Genomic DNA, 18,658 nt, shown 5'->3' on the forward strand with positions numbered 1-18,658 from the left:
TTTTTTAAATAATAAAATTATTTATATTTTTAAGTATAATTTTTATCATTTTATAAAATATTTAAAATAAAATTAATAAAATTTAAAGTGTAATTAGTAATTAATGAAATAATTGATTAAATTGTTTTTAATATTTGGAAAAAAAAAAAACTGTTTTAATATGCGTTGAAACGACAGAGTTTAGCATTCTGCTCAAAACCGACAAACTGAAACCGAGGCATACTGTGCACCTCTGTTGTTCATTAAACTTACTATTTCGCTGTACCGTATAGTTTCTCGACCTGTCTTGCTGTTACCGACGGCGACACGCAACTTAGTGAATTGGTATATCCCTAATCCCTAAAAACAAAAAAACAATTTCAGTCGTGAGAGAAAATGTCTAGACGGCAACCCCCTAATAGAGGACAGCAACCGATCAATGTGGTCGAAATTGACAGTAGTGACGATGAGGAAGAAGGCGCAACGGTTGTCGCCCCGAGTAAAAGGTCGTCATCGTCAGATACAAAACCAAAACCAAAAGCACAGCCACAACAGAACCAGAACCGGAGCCCTGAAGCAATCGGACTAACACAACCGACGCCGAACCTTCAAACTCTTGAGTGCCGCAGTTTCTGGAAAGCTGGGGCTTGTGTTGTGGGCCCCACAGCCAGAACCGCTCCTCCTCCAGGTCACACGCTTTGTCCTCAATATATATATTGTTTTACTTCGCTTATTGATTATGTAGAATCAGTGTTTTTCTTTCTCCACTTAATTTACAGGTGAGTTAGAGCATGCACGGGTTCATCCGAAGTTTCTCCATTCAAATGCAACTTCGCATAAATGGGCGTTTGGAGGTAATTCTTCTTCTTCTTCTTCTTCTTCTTCCTATTGTTATTACTACTTATTTAGTTGATGAAATAGAAGAACATAGCTTAATTTTATTTGTTTATTATGCATCGTTGATTCAATTGAATATAATTTAACCTAGGAAGAAAATGCTTTAGAAACAGGTTTGTAATGAGTTTCAAGTGTGCCTGCCAATGGCCGACTGGTCTGGAACTGGCAGTTTCGATTTTAAGATTCAGGTTAACCCTAATCACAGGCCCTATGGTTCTGGTCTTTTTGGATCAAATCTAATGATATGCATTTTTTAAACGCAATAATAAAACAGATCTGTTAGCCTGGAATCAACTGGCAAATTCCGGTTCTCAGTTGAACCGTTCCTTGGCTAGGCTTAGCTTCAATTACTATTAGCTTGAGACATGTATGAAGGTGCTATTTAGGTTACTTTGGGCTACCTTGGTTGTGAAGGCAAAAATCTCCTAGAACAATGACAGTGTGAACTACACTTGTTTGTGAATTAAGATGACATAAAGAGTACCAACAATGAAGTACATGAAAATTAGATTTTGATTTCGACCTGTATAAATTTCAAGGTCTGATTCTTCATTTGTCTTGCTGAAAATATTTGATTGGAAAATTTTTCTCCTTTTCCCCCTTCTTTTGGGGGCATTTGAAGCACATAGGAAATTTAGTTTACAGAAAATATTTAGTTATCAAAGAGAAAACTAGGTCGAAATTACAAGTCAATGTTTAGTCTTCTGCAAACTCACAAAGAAGAGAACTTTTGAGAAAACTATTTAGGCACTTGTCCACTAATTCATTGACTACCATGGTACCATTGTTCACCATAACTGCTAGTTGCCGTTGGCCAATGCTAGTTGCTGGACATCATGCTTTTACCTTCATGTGTTCCAAACAGATTAAAAGATGTCTAGTTGACTTTTAGTCTTACAGCCTAACAGTGAAAATAATTCATTTTACTGGAAAACGTTTCCAGTGAGAAGTTATTGCTATGAAAGAAATCGGGTAGAAGATGTGAAAGATTTTATAGTATTTATTTGACCCACTTATGGTGCACACACTCGCTTTTCTCAATATATATGCATGTATAAATTGCTCTATAACACAAATATTGATCGATATCATGTATTTTCTGTGATTGTTTGTCCTTTTCTGTACTTATTTATTATTATTATTATTTTTACAGCAATTGCTGAGCTACTGGATAATGCTGTTGACGAGGTATCATTCAAGTCAAGTCTCATTAGTGTTTTACTAGTTAATAATAATATTGTTATGATACAGTTAAGATTCTTTGTTGATTTTTTGGAAATCTGTTGCAAATCGGTTTTCCAAGTTGAAATGCAACTACCTAGCTTAAGTTTGTTGTTGGTTAAGTTTTTGCCTTTTGTGGAGGAGTATAGGCCTATAGGACTGCTGAGCAAAAAGTTTAGTAATTGTACATATGTTAGCTAATAATCAAATATTGGAACCCAATTTTGGGACTGTTTTTGAGGGAGAGCACTAGGACTTTTAAAGGTATTCTTGTGCCACAATTTAGTCCCTTCTATGAAGATTTAGATCTTGCATAACTGAAGGTTCTATACCTTTGCTCCTTTTTTCCTTTCGTCTCTTTTGTAATGGTGCTCTCTCTCTTGGTTATTAATAGTGTAGACGTTTCAACTTTTTACAGTTGTTGCAAGTGGGATTGAGTTTCGTCACTGTCTTGGACAAGTGGACTTTTTGATTTATATATCCAAGCTTGAGATGCTTTATATGATAGCTATTGTTTTCATTTTGCAATCTAGCTTTTTAGTAATGTTCGCCATAGTTGCCTGTGAGCTGCATTATTTTATTTGTTGCTTTTGTTTTCAGTTGTTTGTTGTTCATTGTCTTCTTAGATGCTTCTTAGTTGTTTCGGTTTTTGGTTTATGTTTAAGGAAAAAAGATGAAATAGTTGAAAGATTGTTAAGCTATATAATTGGCATGATTGCAACTGTGCCAAATTCCCATTGGAGTAATAATTTTTGGGAAAAAAGTTGAACACATGAAAGAAAAGAGCATATGTATTATCGTTAAGGGAAGGATGATGCATCTTTAGTAAGTCTTTGTAGGAGGAAAGAGGCAGCAGAATTTTTATTATCATATAATTTTTCATGTCCCCCACTCCTGTTTTGTTTCTGTTGGAATGGATGGCCTATGTCTTTCTGTGCTGTCTAGCTGAGGGTGTTGGACAACTTTCTTTAGGGAACAATGTATTTCGGCTATGAATTAGATGAACGAATCCTACAAGTTATTCTGACAGTTTAATTGTGTAAACTGCATTCATGCCTCTGCCTGTGCTTTCAGATTCATAATGGTGCAACCTTTGTGAAGGTTGATAAAATTGATATCATGAAGGACAACTCTCCTGCTTTACTTTTCCAAGGCATGTATCCATATGTGTTGTCAACTGCTACTATTTGATTATTGGATGTGTTTCCATGCTGTTGCTTTTATTATTATGGAAGCCATAATCTCTGAAGTTCTTTACAGATGATGGTGGTGGAATGGATCCTGATTCTATCCGGAAATGCATGAGCTTGGGTTACTCTTCAAAGAAATCTAACAAGACAATTGGACAATGTAACTGATACTAAATAGTATATCTTTTTCACTGTGTTCTGCATGATTCTTCCACAATATATGATTTATTTTCTCTTTCTTTCTTTTGTGATGTTTTTGACCACCCCCACTATATATATGTATACACGTGTATGGTTGAGATAGGACTGCTTGCATCCTCATGAATACTTAGCATGTTTCTTGGACCAAATGTGCAATTATCAATTTCCATAAGGATATTTATGGCTGACGCTTAAAAATCTGAAGTTGGTATTTATCTAGTTCTTGAATGTTCCTTGAGGATGTAGTTAGCATTTTGCTTGATTCTTCCACCTTATGTGATTATCCTCTCTTATGCTTTCTCTCTCTCTAGTGGTATTTTTGCATTTTGGCTTTGTCCCCCCAATTATGTTTGAGAAGGACTTCTTGTATATACATACATGTTTGGCATGATTTCTTGGACCAAATATACTGATGGTAAATTTCCAATGAAATATTGATGCTTAAAACTCTGAAACTCACAGTATCTGGTCGGCCTTGAATTCAGTTGGGCAGTCTTAGATCTAAGGTTGAATCTGAAAATATCTGAGCTTATTTGAGTGTGTTTTAAGTCTTTAATGTGCCAAACTTCCAATACACAGATATACTGAAGTTCAAATCTAATGTAGGCAAGGAGTTGGGACCTATATTTTTCAGAGGCAGCCTTTTGTGTAGTAATCTTAGGAAGGTGGTGTGAGAAACATATGGGGTTGATGCTAGGGTTGAAATGGAAGGACTGAAGAACTGTGAAGTCTTTATGGTTGCATTTGGAGACTTGTGATAGTAGCGGTATGCCTTCATGAAACTATATTTGATTTTACTTCTACATGTTGTGGGATAGTTTGGATATTGGGGTGCTCATGGAGACCATTTGGTTATTTGATTTGCTCCTAAACCCTTTAGTTTCCTCCATGAGCATTAGTTGTATAGCTAGCAAACCCTAACCCTGACTATATTGCTTAGTGGACAAGAAATTCTGAAGGCAGCAAATAAAGAGATTAAAAGAGGTTGAATTTTCTGGCTACACAACTAGGAAATTAACTACAAGTGAACTGCTTCTTTCTTAGGAAACCTGCTTCCAAACTAGATATTTAGTCTTGTGTAATGTGTATAACCTATAATCTTGTAGGATTAGTTCTAGAACTTGAATTCTAATTGAATTAGATCTTGGTCCATCTAAATGAAGTCTGATCTTAGCTGACCAAATAAAATAACAAAAAAGAAAAGAAAAGAAATTAATAACCCTGATTTTAAAACTGCTGCAGTGGTATGAACAGTGATAGGCTACAGAAATGTGAAATAATACTGTGCCAACCAATTAACTTCTTCAGCAGATGAACGAGAAAAGCTTGATTAGGGTCTTTTAAATTAGTTATTTTATTACATCATTCCCACCTCAGGAGCACATATGAAAATGAAAGAAATCATTTTGGCTTTATGAATATAGGCTTTTATTTATCTTTTTATAAGCAAAAAGCCATTATGTAGATTAAGGTGGCAGTTAAGATAGTGATGCAAAATTGCTGATGTATTTTCTTGGGATGTTTACTGTGATTTCACAAGGTCGTCTATTCCATTTTGCTTGCATTCATTTCCTTTCCTTAGCATTTATGAAGGCCTTATATGCTTCCAGATGGTAATGGATTCAAGACAAGTACCATGCGATTAGGTGCTGATGTTATTGTTTTCAGTCGTGCATCTCGTGCAAGGTACTGTTTTGTTTACCCCTCTTTTTCTTGTGAATATGCTTCATATTTCAGCTGAATTTATATGTTTTTTACTGTTTTATTGCTTGTTTTTCCTTTGCTTCTCTTTTTTTCTGGAATATCTTTTTTCGTTATGCCCTAAAGCCTTCTTCTTTTGATAGGATCTGTGATATAGGAGGTCGAGAAATCTTCTTACTGATGCTTTTGTGGTGGACAAACATCATTTAATTTGCTGGGATTGGGTTTTTAGATGTAAAAAAGGGAATTTAAGGTTGGAAGTTTAGTTAGAGCTTGTTGTAGTTAGAGAAAGAAGTGTTGCTGACAGTGTACCCTCATGTGGGACTGTAGCTTTGTTATTATGAATGAAACAAAAGAAGAAGAGGAGAAAAGGGGAAACATGCCATGCATTTGTGATTTCCAAATCAAAATACTCATAATTCCATTGTCAAATGCCTACTTCTATCTAGGAAAAAGGTGACATTTATGCATTTTTCCCTTGTTTTACAAGGATTATGGCTTCTTATACCATCTCTGTACTCAAAAAATAAGAAGCAAATTAATTCTTGACTAAGAAATTTCCTAATGAAAATTATATTTTCCTAAATAATAATAAACCCGACATTTCCTAAATAGGAAGTTGTATTAATATTTCTAAATAGAAAAATTTGATGAAAATTTTAAATTACTACAATTAAGAATTTAATCAAAATGACTTGTAAATATTACTGCCTTAACTACTGTTGCTTTACACACACTTACATACACACACACAACCATACAAATACTTGTGTACATGGATAAGCAGATGAGCTTTCATGACAGACCTCTTTCAGCAGCATTTTTGTGCGAAAAGCATAATGTAATTGGAAATTTGGTTTCTTGGACACTCTTATTAATTCAAGGGAATTTGAGCACATCCAATTTACGGCCATGCACATTTTTCCTTTCTTGACAAGCATTTATGTGCTGTAAAATATGCTTTGTTTCAGAAACCTTGCCCACAGTTTCATTATCATGGATTAAATATCACATTTAAGGAAAAAAGAGCACACTGTGTGCTACTAGTGAAATCCAAGTTTTGATTTTTAAAGGCTGAATTTCTTTTGTACTTGTGTCTTCTAGCAAGGCTACTCAGAGTGTTGGCCTTTTATCCTATACTTTTTTGCGGAAAACTGCGCAGGATGATGTTATTGTTCCTATGGTAATTCTTCCTATTCATAATGTGTAACTTTTGTTTAAAGCATGTCTTAAGTTGTTATAGCATCAATTCTGACCTTACAATTTCTGGTTTACTTATATTTCAGATTGATTTTGACATTTCTGGCCATTGGGCAGAACCAATAATTTATAGCTCACATGATGATTGGTCTGCCAACTTGACAACTATCCTTGAATGGTCTCCTTTTACATCGAAGGACAGGCTTTTGGAACAGGTTTGTTGAACTAGTCCCGAGTAAATTGTTTGGTGACTCTTGAAGTAACACCAAGGAGGCAAGGATGATACTTTCTCCAAAACCACAAGTGGACAATAGTAATAACTGGATATGGCCACTTGAAATGGTGAACAAGAACTTGAGACCTGCTGTAAAATCTATCTTGCAGTGACATCTTTCAACTTTCCTATTAAAATTATTCTAATTGTGCCTTCTATCATAATATTGGGTCATTCTTTGAAGCCCTGTCCAGGCTGGTTCTTTCAGCTCTTTTTCTTTTCTTTAACTGAAGTGTTGTCAATCCATTCAAATTATATCTCATGTTTTACAAATTACCTTATAATTATTTTGTACCTTGTTTTATTGAACAGTTATTTTTTGAATATAACTACTAACCTATTGCATAACCAGTTAGATTGATATCAATTTGAATCATTTTATCCTTTATTTTCATAAAATACTTGCTGTAATTTTTTTATTTTGACCATATCATTATTAATATTGTCAATTTGTCATTCCACCATCCCATTTTCTTGAAAAAGCTAGAACATGTTGTTTTGGATGCAATAGTAGAATTGTTACTTAGGAATGGATTTTCCTGTTGGTGGCTTTTACTTATACCATATATTAAAAACACTAGTGAGACACTTGGCATGACAATAAGAACTTTTCTAACTTCAAATGTTTACAATTTTTACCATTCTGTTATGTTATGTTATGTTATATTCTTCCCTTGGTGTGACAATAATAACCTTATTAACTTAACTAAATTACTTTTTGATATTCTATCATGTTGCATTCTTTTTGTTATTACTAGTATCATTAAAAATTCTTAAAGGAGAAAATAGTGTGGGCATGTTTCTGATAGAGTTAGGGCTATAACAAGATAGTGGAAGGAAAGTTTTGTGATTACTGATAAAGAAACTATTACAACTGCTCACAGAAATAATTCCAGGAATTTCTCCCGACTCCAAAACAGAGCCCAGCTATGGCTGACAAGTGAATTAATAAAACAAGCATATCTCTTTCCTCCTATCAACCTATTATTTATACACAAAAGATCATTCAATCATTGGAGATTCCCTATCAGCAAGAATTTCTCCAACAGTAAAATGGTCTCATATTCCCTGCCAGGTGTCCTCCCCTTGGAATCTTCTATTCCCCTGCATCCTTCTTCTTGTCTCTGATATTTTTCCTATAGTAGACACTTAGAGGGGCTGATGCTGGGCCTGTGTTGCTGATTTGACCCCGTAACAGTTTCCCACAGTACTTACACATACATACTCCTTGGATATTTCCTAGTTTGGTGCAAATCAATATATGATGGATAACTGCTCTTGGAATTGAGTCAGAATATCCTTCTCAGTTTCCTATTTGTAACTTTTTGGGTGTGTTTGACTTTACATAATTGCAAAGGCCTCTGACTTGGTCGCATCACTGCCTTTCGCCAGACAGTTTTATCTTATAACTTGTTGAACCTTTGACTAAAGAATCATGCCTTTATACCACCATAATGCTTCATGCATGCAACAACTAGTTTAAAATAGAACACTTTAGAACAACTAGATAGTTGCTTGTTTTGATCTTTACATTACATGCTTATTTGCTCACTAATTTGTTCTTGTTCTCTAGTTTGAGGATATTGGGCGGCATGGTACAAAAATAATAATATACAACTTATGGCTGAATGATGAAGGCATATACGAATTGAGTTTTGATGATGATGATGAGGTAAATTGTGTTTTTTTTCCCATTTTAATGTGTTTTCAGTATTTTTGCAAAATAGTCTGCCTGGTATGATATTGATTTTACAGAACATATTGCATTTAAATGCAGTGTCAACCTTGTATCAAACATGTTGTCATTTTCCATTTTTGGCAACATCTATTTAGTTGGCTTTTTTTTGCTAAGCATTCTGACTTTGCTTGATAAGAAACCCTTGCTCCTCTAGAATTGTAAGGATCTAACTTATGATGGACTTCAGAAAACAAATATGTTTTCTTAATGACTTATTCTTTGACAAATATGCAACGTCTTGCAACTAAGTGTATTTGCTTGACATATTGAAGTGCGAAACTTAATCATAGTTACTTGTTATGTGTTCATATTGTGAAGAAGGTTCTTAGGGCCTGTTTGGCATTGCTGTTGAATTCTGCCTTGCTGATTTGAAAAGTGCTTATTACAAAATTGTTGTTTTGAAAAGCAGTTGAGTTGTTTGGTAATAAATACGAACTGCTGTTAAGTAAAAAAGTTGCTGATTATATGTTTGGTTAAAATTGTTGTTTATATTGCTCTTAAGGGTAGAATGACCAAAAGGGCATTACTATAAATAGACTATTTTAATTTTATGAATAATTAACCATTTGTTTTCTAAGAGTTTTATATAATTATATTGAATATATATAACAAAATTCATTATTACATGATATTAATTAAGGTGTAAACATTTAAGAAAATTAATTATTACGTGATATGAATCTGATTATTCATATAATTGTTTTTGAGCTACCAAGTATAAAGAGTTATTACTTACTACAGGTGGTCAATAATAAATAATAAATAGAGGAAAACCAATTTTTTGAGCTAATATATTTTAAACAAGAAATCAAGATGAAGGACAAAAGTTAAATATTTTATATTGGCATTCTGGTAGTTATTTTAAATCATTAAGGATATTTTTGTACACGGGAGATTGAAAAAACTGCTGTCTGGCCATTGTGTTTCAGCTGTTTTAAAAAAGCATCTATTTGGTGCTTTTTCAAAACCTTGGTTTGAAATGACATAAACCTCCCTTTTCACATTAACCAAACTGATTCAATAACTGCATTTTAAACTAAACCTGCTTTTTTGCTCCGTCAAACTCAATCCCAAACGGAGCCTTAATGTGCAAAAAAGGGGCAGGAGAGGCCATTAATTGACTTCTTTCAATTTGAGCAAATAAATTCCAAACTACTTGTGGCTTTTTGGATTATTTTGAGAGAGACATAAGTGAATTTAGTTGTCATAATTTATTTAAAATAGTTACTTTGTCCAATATTTTGTAATTTTATTTCTGAAATGAAGTTTAATGAATGGTTCTTTTCTATGCACTTTAAGCACATGAGGCTGTGCCCTTCTTTTGAATTGTTTGAATAAATTTTATTCTCCATGATCTTAAAACATTTCCCAGTAGATTGATGACATAAAAGGCTTGTGGAAGAATTTTTCATTTTGCTGAAAAAAAAAAGAAATTGTTCCATATTTTTGTAATTTGTTGATGAAATGAATTTCTTCGTATGTTCTTAGATGCTTTTTCTTTTTAATATGAGGTTCTGCCCTTCATGTGGCACTGTTTGATTGAAAGATAATTGTAGTAATCTTAACTACATGGTAGATTGATGACTGCAAACTATTTGGATGTGGATCTCAATCAATGTTTAGCTAGTGATGTCAATTTGTTTCTCTTGGCAAGACTGGCAATTATGGAAGATCCTTAGTAAAGGGACTTTATTAATATGAAAACCAGTTATTTGTGTTTTCTATTTAGGATGGGACGCAAAGAACACTGACCTTTTTGCAATTTAGTGTCTAAACAAGCTGAATATTGAAGTGCATTTGGCTGGAGTTTGAAGAAAAAGTTATAACAGTATTACACAAGGACATATCTATTTTTCTAATAAAAATACAATTATTCTCCTTCAAACATTTTATTCATAAAATTCATATATATAATGTTATATGAAAATTTTGGTGAGGGATGCTACTAATGCACTCGATTAGAAATATTAATTCATTTAAGCACTTGGTTGCAAAAAATTAGTCTTGAAGCGCTCTTATACAAATTTTGTTGCAAGTTAAAACTTCACTGGTGTTACTACCCTCTTATATTTTATGACTCATGTTCTAGAAAATTAGGTGTAAGTTTATTTCAGAAGTATTTGTTATCCCTTTTGATTTTTAATGAAGGATATACGGTTGAGGGATGAAGCTAATCGTGGAGGTCAAACAAAACTACAAAAAAAAATTGTGGAACTTCAATCTCATATTTCTTATCGCATTCGCTATTCGTTGAGGGTGGGCTTCCAAAAATTTGTCTATTTTGCTTCCATTTTTCATTATTACATTTTTGACATGTGCTGACTGTTCTTTCTTCCTCATAGGCTTATGCTTCAATTTTATACCTTAGAAAGTTCACAAACTTCAGCATTCTTTTAAGGGGCAAGCCTTTACAACAGTTCAATATTGCGGATGAGTTGAAATACTTGAAAACAGTGACATACAGGCCTCAGATGGGAATAATGGCATCAAAAGAGGTATTATGTATGATAGTTTGGTCAAAAGGAACACATGAACATTTTATTGTTAGAATCGTTGTCATTGTCATTATTTTTCCTGTAGCATCTTTGCCACATTGTTTATGTTAAAATCTGCATTACATCTTGGGTTCCTTTAAAATCTGCATTACATCTTGGGTTCCTTGGAAGATTTACGTGATTATGGCCATTTGTCCCAGCTTGAACTATTCCTCATGCATGTTTAGCGAACTCAAGTTCCCTTGTCAATGGTGGTGTCAATTTTTAACTTGATCCAATCATGCTAGAAAAATGAAGGATCAAAACTTGCCATAATTCACATTAAACTAGAAGTGCAAAATTGGGGTCAAGCCCAAATAATTTCAGTGACACAAAGCAGTTACTTTTAAAATGGAAAATAAAAAAATGACAAATTGCAAGAAAAACAAAATATAAAAAATAAATGAAATTATTTGAAATGAATAGCTGAAAGATAATAGATGAAAAGTAATCAGTTGGGAGGGACTAATGTGCCTGAAAAGGATCAACTGATTAAAAACAACAAGAAAAGAAAAGGTTAACGTCCAAACATGTCTTCACCTTTGTTGAGAGAATAGTTGTTTATGGCTTGACTAACAACATGCATTTGCAGCTTAATTTGCTAACCTGATGGCTGGAAACTGTTCAATGAAACAAAAACCATTTCGTATGGCACTAGCTATACTCTCAAACACAATATAGGAATTGTTATTGGTTATGATGGGATTTAAAAGAAAAAGGCTTGTTGTATTGAACTAAGAATATCTTGAGGTAAGACTAAATCTACTAGAAGTTCCCTCAAAGCCTTTAAGTGATTAGTTGACATATAACAGTTTGCTGGGCTTATTATTGATGGTAGACTTGGGATTTATTTCTCAGAATGAGTTGGAATTCAGGTGGATAATATGGCTTGTAGAGGAATAGGTTTGAGAAGCAGAATTAAACAAAAATGATGTGGGGCTATTTGCAGTGCCAGTTAGTTTGTATGAGCAGTAAAATTATAGGATACAAGGCTTCACAACTATACTTGGGCGTAACACAATTTGAGGATGCATTTTGCTAGTACTTTTTTATATACTGAATATTGAATATTAAGATCTAAAATTATACTTATTTATCAACTCAAAATAATTGTAAACCTTAAGGTAAAGGACTGGAAAACTAGCCTGAGGCATCCAAGGGTTTGTAACTCAGAATGAAAAATAGAAGGAATGGTATCATCTTAAGGACTTAAATTAGTTCTATAAAATGACAATGTAAACGCCTAAAGACATCTCGGCAGATTTTCTGGCAAATCTGGAATTTTGCAAATTATCTGAGATTTAAAGTATTGGACCAGCAGCTACTTTATTCAAATAGACATATAAATAAGAATATAGAAGGACTAGAAAGTGTTATATAATATTGCAAATAAACCCAATTTGACATTTATAGTTCTTGTCTTGACCCTAATTCTAAGTTTCCTTGAGTCTTCTAATTTTATTTTTCTTGGGTTTCTTGTCATATGCTTATTATGGCATTGAATAAGCAAGTTCAAGTAATACACAAGTGAACTTGAACTGGGTGATCTCAGCTTATTTGGACCCTAAAGCCAGCTAGTTTATAGACTTGTGCAAAATTTTTCTTGTGGAAACTTGCCTATGAAAATAAATGTTATTGTGAATGATCACTTAACAATTTGTTCCTAAAATTCATACATTCTATCATGTACGACTACATTATAAGAGCAAATGTCAAGCAATATGTATCCTTCAGGGTCTGTTCAACAAACCAAAAACTAGTTCATAGTTTATGCTTTTAGGTCTAAGAAACGAGTCAAAACTTTTGCCTTCTATTTCTCTTTTTCTCACATCTCACCTGTATCAACTACCAAATGATACTGTTTCTTTCATCTCCTTCATCACCATTAATCCTTGTCAGTTGTCACTATAGCAAACCCAACCATTATGTAACGAGTGCTTTCAAACAATTATAACTACTCTCTCCCTTCTACATCAAGAGTTCTCCAAATCATGTTCCAACTATAGCGCTTTTCCTTTTGGCGAAACTTGCATGGTTGCCATTAAATAAATTCATGATAAGTCAATTTACAAAGTGTTTGTGATATTTGTAGTTGCTTGCCTAATGCTGATCCAAAAAGGAAAAGAAAAATGAAAAGCCAAATTGTCAGGTTGAAATTGATTTCCTTATCGAAAAGAAGGAAAAATATATATGTATTAGATCTCATGTCTAACAAGATTAGCGGATCTGAAACTGGTGACCTCCAATAATGACAAAATTAGGCCTGTGAGAAAGTGATGAAGCTTTAGATCCATGTGGAAAGCAATGAAAAGAAGGGTAGTAATTTATATCTAAAGCTACCAACTCATGAATTTCTTTTTGGATGATGATTAGTTTGTAGGTTTGAAAGTGCAGCTTTTAGATAAATCATGACCATTTAGTAGGGTTTTTTCTGGGAGGGCGGATCTTTACTGGATTATTTGATTAAACAGCATGTGCCTTTGGCACTCTTGTAAAGTTATTATTGTATGTTTTAACGGGGATTTGGTCGGTTTTAGGTTGCTGCTGTTGAAACAACTATTGGTTTCATAAAAGAGTCACCTGCTCTTGGAGTTTGTGGATTCAATGTATATCATAAAAATCGGCTTATCAGGGTATGCAATGGTAAAATTTAATATTTCCTTTCATGCCTTTTGATATCCATGCATAGAATTTAACTTGTGTGTTACAGCCAATGCATTTTGTTTAAAATTTGATTTAAAACCACTATGGTCAGTTAGAAAGTTAAATATACCTTTTTTGCAGAGAATAGCACATTGTTCTATGACTAACTATTGGGTTTGCATTTTTGTAGCCCTTCTGGAAAGTTACTGCTGAAGGTTCTTCTAAAGGGAATGGTGTTGTTGGTATTTCTACTTTCCTCTATAGTTATACTGTATAATATTCCTTGAATCTCAGTGATTAGAACTTCACTGATATTTCGCAGGAGTTCTTGAAGCAAATTTTATAGAACCAGCACATGATAAGCAAGATTTTGAGAGGTCTTCACTTTTTATCCGACTGGAAGCTAAGCTGAAACAAATACTCGTGGATTACTGGTCCGTTACTATTTGGCATGCTTTTTTCAAGTTTTGATTTGGATTTTTTATTTTATTTTATTTTTTTGTAGAGTTTTATGTTTGTGCATATTCTCTAATCTGTATTTTCTTCTTAGTGATAAGAGTTTTTTTTTTTCTACTCTTCATTTAAGCTTAATTCTATGGAATTTGCTTAACAACCTGCTATTTTTCCTTCTTTACTGTGCTTTTCTCTTTAGCTAAAGTTGACATTGTTTACTATGTTAAATTGGTGACTCAATACCATAAATCTCTCAGCAGAATGCCTTAAGTGACACCAGATGTGCAATGCAATTTTAGCATTTGCTATTATTACCACTGATTCAAATATACAAGCATGATAATAACTAAATAGATGGAAATTGTGGACATTCTTGGATGATAGGAAGTTGTCATGGTTATTTTTCTGTTTAGCTTTATTCAACACTTTGCATTGTTACAGTTAGTGTACTGTTTAAGCATAGTATATTGTTTTTGTTTTTTTAATTATAACTATTCATTTTATTGCCAATTATAAAATATAGGATGCTTAATGCAGTTCTTATGAACTGTTATGAATGCATATCTAGCTTTTTGAAGCTAAAGTATATTACTCTTTTTGACAGGAACCACCACTGCCATTTAGTTGGCTATCAACCTCCTGGTTTTAGAGCGCAAAACACAGAAAAGAAAGATAGTGCTAAATCACAGAAGCAGATGCCTGAAGAAGAAGTGCATCTAGATCAACATGTTAATGATCCTCATACTTGCTTACCACATACGAACAATGGACTACTTGGAAATGGTGGCCGATTTAATTTGCCTGTGGAAATTCCAACTACTGGTTTTGCAGATGTAAGTGATACAAGCTTTCCTTTCTTATTGCATTTGAGCCAATTTGATCCTTCAGTCATGAGCCAGCTGCAGTTATTGAGTCTAATTCTAATCCTCAAAATCTCTGCCAGAGGCATAGCTATATTGGATGAGTGTGGAGACCCTAGATAGCAACCTGATACTAGCATAAGGTTGAAGCAGAAGTTCTATGAAAAATGAGTATATTGACAAGCTACTATGTTGTGAGACTAGCTAAAAGTTAAACCAGAAGTTAATGGGACTAGAATATAAATTGAAGCATTTATGGTTCATACTTCATAGGCAGAAACTGAGATGTAGAAGCCGGTTTCCCACATCTAGAATGTCAAAAACCAAGTTTGGCTGTTCAGATGTTACGGCCTTATAAAGAAAAGGAGAACAGAAAATTGCATAACAAGTAACAACACTACAGGAAAATAAAATTACATACTAGATCGATCTCCTATTACCATAATAGCTAAACAAAGAACTATAGATGTGAGTTTATCTCTCTTAGACAGGCTTGGTGGCAAACTCATAATTACAACTTGAGCTATGCCTATAGGAATCAAAATGCCTGTTCTCTGTATTTCAATATTTTGATGGTGCCTTCTTTTTGTTTTTTTTACAAACATCAATGTTGATATTTTTATGGATGAGAAATACTGCTGCTTCACCTTTGTATCTGTATTCTGTAAATGATATTACTAATTAAAAACCATGGCTGAAAGCCTTTTCTTTTTGTAGGCACATAATGAAGTTGTAAACGAAGATGGTCAAGAGGCAATATCTGTTGATCAGATTTGTGAAGAGAATATACAACTTTTTATGAGGTATACTATTTTTCATTTTCAATGTTGTGGTTCTAAATTATTGTCCATTTGTTGTTCTCTCTTTATAATTACTAGAATTTGTGTGCTTGTTTGTGGAACTTCTGTTCTAGCAATGTTCCAGTTCAAAAGTTTAATGTGCCTGTTTTAGAAGGAAGAGAAACGTTTTTGCACTCAGGCAGCAGCGGCAAAGGAATGGCAGAGTGTAGTGCAGGATCAGTATCAGATAGTTGGGACTAATTGACTATCTGGGATTTTTTTAAATTTTGTGAAAGAGGAATAGTTTGTTGAGAATGGAAAAAAAATTGAATTGTTGTAAGACAGTTTTAGGTATCTGAGTAAGACAGTTTAATGCACCAGCCTACAAATTCTTTTATGGTGGGCACAGCTCATGTAATTGATAAGTTCAAGGAACAAGGGAGTTTAGTATTAGAAATTGATTGAAATAGGTTAAGGGTTTTTTAGAAAAGAGAAGAACTTGGAAGCTACAGTAGCTCTGTTGAACAGTAACCTTTGCAACTAAGGAAAGGAGAACTAGGAGCAGAGTGAAGGGAAAAGAAGAGAGAAACAAGCTGTCATTCAATGACAGCCAAGGATAACCAGGAATATTTTGGGGATCAATATTGTGTTGAGTTTGGAAAAATGTTTTCTTGTTTTGGGAAGTGGAAGCTACTTTGGGCAGGCAAATATTTATCATTGACCAATGAGCTTTTCAAAAGTCAAAATTGCAGAAAACATTTCAATTTGTTTTTTCTTTCTGTGAAACTAAAATATCTGAATTGTGAGTGTCAACAAATTTACTGAGAAGCCTGAGAGTAAGAATTTTTTTTTTTCTTTTTCTTTCCCCCCTACCCCCTTGGCTTCAAGTTTGGCTTTTGGTTCAATGAAATGAAAGGACATGTTAATTCGTATTGTGGCCATCAGGCTAATTTGCTTATGCTCCTACCTCGTATTATTGTCAGTAGATGCTGATCAAATTATTTTTCCTTGTTCATGTTTTAGATACAAATATAGAATGGCAGGTTGAGAGGTTTAAACCTTTCTTTTCACTTTATGCCGTACTGACATCTCCTATGATTTTGTATTATTTCTTTTTGCTGGCTGAATTTATTTTATTTTATTTTTTATGAAGGTTGGTTTGCTTGTTATTAGGCTGTTATTGCTGAAGTGTATTGATTACTATCTTCTACAGGTGTGAGGAATTCAGGCAGAAGGAGATGGAGTTAAAACAAATGGTATGTATCTTGAAGCTAACAACTATGAGCTTTAGCAAAATTTGCTAAATGTTCAAGATAATGATGAGATACGATTGTGTGATTGATGGTCAAATAATTAGGTAACTGAATTAGAGAGGGAGTTGGAGCAGGAAAAGAGGAAGCGCGCTCAACTTGCTGCGCACTTGGAGACTAAAAGGAAGCAAAAGATGACGAAACGACAAACTGAGAAAGTTTCATAATGCTAATCTTTACGCCTTGAGGTGGGCAAGCTACAAACAACGCCGAACTGATGATCTTACAAGAATCACTAACTAAAAAAATCGAGTTTGAAATAGTTATATTATTATTAGAGAACTTCCAACTCCTGTTATCAGAAACTTTTAACAGTTAATCTTTTGTGGAAATAGGTCAAGTTCAGTTGGTTAGTTGGTACCTACTTTTCTAGTATGTGAGAGAGATATGACGGTGGTTTTGGCCGCTCCAATGTATAGAAACAACAAAAGTACTCGGTAAACAACAAACGACAATACAAAAAAAAAAAATTAATACAGCATAATCCTAATTACATAAAAACATTCAACGTGTTTCCATGTGGCACGGCCCATCAGGGGACATATTCACATTGGGTATGGTTAGCAAAGGATTGATACTCTTATCTAATTAACAGCCATATAATAAAAGGAGGTTGCCTTCAACAGTGAAATTGAAATTCCAATGGCAATTGGTGTGCTTTTATCGACTTACCCTTTAATTATATAATTGTTGCACTTTCATCCTATACTTCAGTTAGCTAATTACAATTTCGCTCTACCGTTTTTATAGCTTTTTATGCTTTTGTGTCTTTCCGGTATGAAGATAATTTTTGCTTTGAAAATGTCTGCTTTGCATTTTATTGTTAATCAAAACAAATTACTTTTTTTGTCTTCTGCGTTGTTTTTTTAATCTTTATGGTTCCTCTTATGTGCTTAAAAATATATTAGGTGGATTAAAATCAAAATAATTAAATTTTTAGTGAATTAAACTTTAAAAATGATATTCATATTAAATTTACATTGAATTATATTCTAAATTTGATTACAAATAATCAAACGTAGTTTTCTATTATATCTACAATTTTTTATATTATTAATTTTAAATAAATGAAACTTAAACATTTAATAAAATTATTTAATTTTTAAAATTTAAAGTACTAATAAAAATATTTGTTTATGTAAATTATTTGTTAAAATACAAAAAAATAGTTACTTTAATATTTAAAATAATAAAATTCATATTAAATTATTATTTAAGATTCAAAATTTTAATGGAATAATTTTCATAAATATAGTACTGTTTCTAATTTTAAATGACTGATTAATTGTGAAAATTAAATTATTTAAATTCGATTTAATATCAATAATATTTAAATTTATTTTAAATTTAATTAAAAATTAATTTAAACTATTCGAATTTATCTTGTTATTATTTGAATAAAATTTGAATTCATTTAATTTTATATATTTTAATTAATAATTTATATAAAAAATTTTTTTTTATTAATAATTTTCATTTAAAACAATTTAATATTTTTAAAAGATATTTAAATTTTAATTTTTAAGTAAAAATATATAAAAAAATTATAAATATTATTATAAAATATATTTTTATATTAAATTAATTATTTAAAATTCGAATTTGATTCAAATTTATAACACTATTTTTTAAAAAATTTAAATTTATTCTAATTCGATTATAACTATCAATCTAATTC

At 32.6% G+C, this 18,658-nt stretch overlaps 1 protein-coding gene across 4 annotated transcripts; it reads left to right on the forward strand.

The window, feature by feature from the left end:
* The first annotated feature begins 217 nt into the window (after window positions 1-217).
* LOC110608183 (protein MICRORCHIDIA 2) lies at window positions 218-17,464 on the forward strand. 4 transcript variants are annotated; one of them, XR_002486837.2, is made up of 18 exons: window positions 218-667; window positions 759-833; window positions 2,030-2,064; window positions 3,172-3,250; window positions 3,358-3,447; window positions 5,099-5,174; window positions 6,294-6,372; window positions 6,476-6,604; window positions 8,237-8,335; window positions 10,550-10,657; window positions 10,744-10,896; window positions 13,473-13,568; window positions 13,769-13,820; window positions 13,901-14,012; window positions 14,636-14,864; window positions 15,593-15,694; window positions 16,844-16,926; window positions 17,028-17,108. XR_002486837.2 is itself a non-coding variant. In XM_021747405.2 (18 exons), exons 1-17 carry the CDS (start codon window positions 376-378, stop codon window positions 16,887-16,889), a joined length of 1,836 nt encoding a protein of 611 aa, XP_021603097.1. In that variant the 5' UTR covers window positions 218-375; the 3' UTR covers window positions 16,890-16,926; window positions 17,028-17,108. The 4 variants fall into 4 exon arrangements, 2 of the variants coding, with proteins under 2 accessions (XP_021603097.1, XP_021603090.1); XR_006349992.1 differs by having other exon boundaries at window positions 16,884-16,926; XM_021747405.2 differs by having other exon boundaries at window positions 15,609-15,694.
* The last annotated feature ends 1,194 nt before the right edge of the window (window positions 17,465-18,658 follow it).

Source organism: Manihot esculenta, chromosome 2, assembly GCF_001659605.2.
Source record: "Manihot esculenta cultivar AM560-2 chromosome 2, M.esculenta_v8, whole genome shotgun sequence".
Classification (NCBI taxonomy): Eukaryota; Viridiplantae; Streptophyta; class Magnoliopsida; order Malpighiales; family Euphorbiaceae; genus Manihot; species Manihot esculenta.

Coding starts and splice junctions, on each gene's coding strand:
- LOC110608183 (XM_021747398.2), top strand. CDS start 376: ATGTCTAGACGGCAACCCCCTAATAGAGGACAGCAACCGATCAATGTG. Junction 3,448..5,098: donor TAACAAGACAATTGGACAAT/GTAACTGATACT, acceptor ATATGCTTCCAG/ATGGTAATGGATTCAAGACA. Junction 13,569..13,768: donor ATAAAAATCGGCTTATCAGG/GTATGCAATGGT, acceptor GCATTTTTGTAG/CCCTTCTGGAAAGTTACTGC.